General features: G+C 40.4%; 1 protein-coding gene across 2 annotated transcripts in view; it reads left to right on the plus strand.

Annotated features, from left to right (window-relative positions):
* The window catches only part of LOC135115206 (uncharacterized), a 67881-nt gene that overhangs the window by 15899 nt on the left and 49482 nt on the right, over positions 1-2500 (plus strand). For both annotated transcript variants that reach the window (XM_064031720.1, XM_064031721.1), the window contains one exon: positions 2038-2338. In XM_064031720.1, coding sequence (XP_063887790.1) covers positions 2038-2338 — 301 coding nt within the window. The remainder of the gene's footprint in view (positions 1-2037; positions 2339-2500) is intronic.

Below are 2500 nucleotides of genomic sequence, written 5' to 3' on the forward strand. Positions count from 1 at the left end.
AACTGACTGTCTTCAGCCCCTCTCTCACCGCCGCAATGTTGCATATCTAGTTGTCTTCTACCGCTATTTTCATGCTAACTGCTCTTCTGATCTTGCTAACTGCATGCCTCCCCTCCTTCCGCGGCCTCGCTGCACAAGACTTTCTTCTTTCTCTCACCCCTATTCTGTCCACCTCTCTAACGCAAGAGTTAACCAGTATTCTCAATCATTCATCCCTTTCTCTGGTAAACTCTGGAACTCCCTGCCTGCTTCTGTATTTCCACCTTCCTATGACTTGAATTCCTTCAAGAGGGAGGTTTCAAGACACTTATCCACCAATTTTTGACCACTGCTTTGACCCTTTTATGGGACTGGCATTTCAGTGGGCATTTCTTTTTATTAGATTTTTGTTGCCCTTGGCCAGTATCCTTCCTACATAAAAAAAAAAAAATACTCTGAAGACAAAGTACGTCCTACTGTAAAAACATTTTTTTTTTTTTCTAAATTTTTGTTATCACTACGAATACTACTACGAATACTACTACAAATACTTATATCAGTGGTTCTCAAACTATGGGTCGCAAGATCAATTTTGATGGGTCGCAGGGACACAGGAACATTATCATGCTTTCAGTGTTTCAGTGTATTTCAGTCACTTAATTGAATTCTTCTTCTTTAACCACAAATTACTTTTGTTATGTATGTTCATCTTCCCCCCACCTCCCTCCTCCTGGGCCCCACGTAATGGTGTCTCTGACTGCTGTACACAAGCTGTACACATTATTTATTTTTTTTCCAAAAATAAAGTGTATATATCATTGTACATTTTCTTTCTCTTTACTTTACTCTGGGTCGCGAAGGAATGAAATGTTCCAAATACGGTCACTCATGAAAAAATTTGAGAACCACTGACTTATATGAATATTAGTACGAATACTTATACGAATATTACTACGACTATTACTACGAATACCACTACGACTACTACTACGACTACTAACATGACTTTTATTATCATTATTTTGTTTCGTGTGCATCCCAATTCATAAATAAAAATGTATACAAATCTTAACTGTGATACAATTCAAATTATAAAATGTTGAATATGTTCCCTAACAGCAAATAAGACCAATCAAAATCATAAAAAAAAAAAAACACTGAAAAACAGTGACGTAAAACCAATCTGTATATTGTCGGCATAAACCTTCACTAAATATGGAAGGGAGACCAGCCCAGTGTGTGGTTGATGAGGCTGCTGCCACGCCAGCACAGCTTTTAGTGTCTGAGTCTGTGTCGTGCACGCCAATAGTGCGAGTCATTCTTCTCAAATGATTATCTACTGACTTTAAAAAAAAAAAAAACATTCCCCATTTTAAAAAGAAGCTACAGAGTTTAAAAATAAACTTTAAAAAACTAAACAAGTTTTCATAAAAGTTACAAAGTAAAAGAGAGTGGCGGTGTCTTAATAGAAATTTATTAAGCATATCAGCAATTAAACTGCCTCTTATTGATACAAAGGCACCAGGCATCTTCTTTAAAACGTCTTTGTAAACTACTTCACGTGTTTCAAAAATATTTTTATTATACACACAGCTACACTTCCACATTTCTAAGTGGTGTTGGCGGTAGTAGTAGTAGTAGTAGTAGTAGTAGTAGTAGTAGTAGTAGTAGTAGTAGTAATGGTAGTAGTAGTAATAGTAGTAGTAGTAGTAGTAGTAGTAGTAGTAGTAGTAGTAATAGTAGTAGCAGTAGCTGTAATAGTAGTAGTAGTAGTAGTAGTAGTAGTAGTAGTAGTAGTAGTAGTAGTAGTAGTAGTAGTAGTAGTAGTAGTAGAAGAAGTAACGCCGTTATTAAGGCAATGAATAACGTCAAAATCAGCTTGCATTACTCCTCTGCCTTTTCATCTAATTTAGTGATAGGTGAGCAATTTATCGCGTCTTTTACTGTTAGCTTAGGAAATAAAGGTATCAATTATTCTCTGTTCACACACACACACACACACACACACACACACACACACACACACACACACACACACACACACACACACACACACAGGAACTAGTCATTGCTGTGAAGAAAGGAGACGAGGCAAGGGTGAGGTCGTCCCTCGCCAGGGGTGCCCATTCAGAGATCACCATCCCCACTGCTGCTGGGATGTCGCGGAGTCTGGTAAGTGTGGCTACCAACAAGGGCCACCACCACCTGCTGCCTCGCTTACTGCAGGCAGGGCTCAGCATAGAGGGTGGAGGCACCACCGACACAACACCTCTGATGGAGGCTGCCAGGAAGGGCCACATCCAGACAGTGAAGGCACTGCTGACCCTCGGTGCGAACCCTCTGGCGACTGATAGTAAAGGTGAGGCTGTGCTGGTGGTGGTGGTGGTGGTGGTGGTGGTGGTTATGGTGTGGATGATGGTGGTGTGGATGATGGTGGTGTGGATGATGGTGAGGGTGGTTGTGTAGGTGGTAAGGGTGGGAGAGGGTCTAGTGTTGATGGTAGTGGTGATATGAATAGTGG

The sequence above is a fragment of the Scylla paramamosain genome, chromosome 29 (genome assembly GCF_035594125.1).
Source record: "Scylla paramamosain isolate STU-SP2022 chromosome 29, ASM3559412v1, whole genome shotgun sequence".
In the NCBI taxonomy this organism is placed as follows: Eukaryota; Metazoa; Arthropoda; class Malacostraca; order Decapoda; family Portunidae; genus Scylla; species Scylla paramamosain.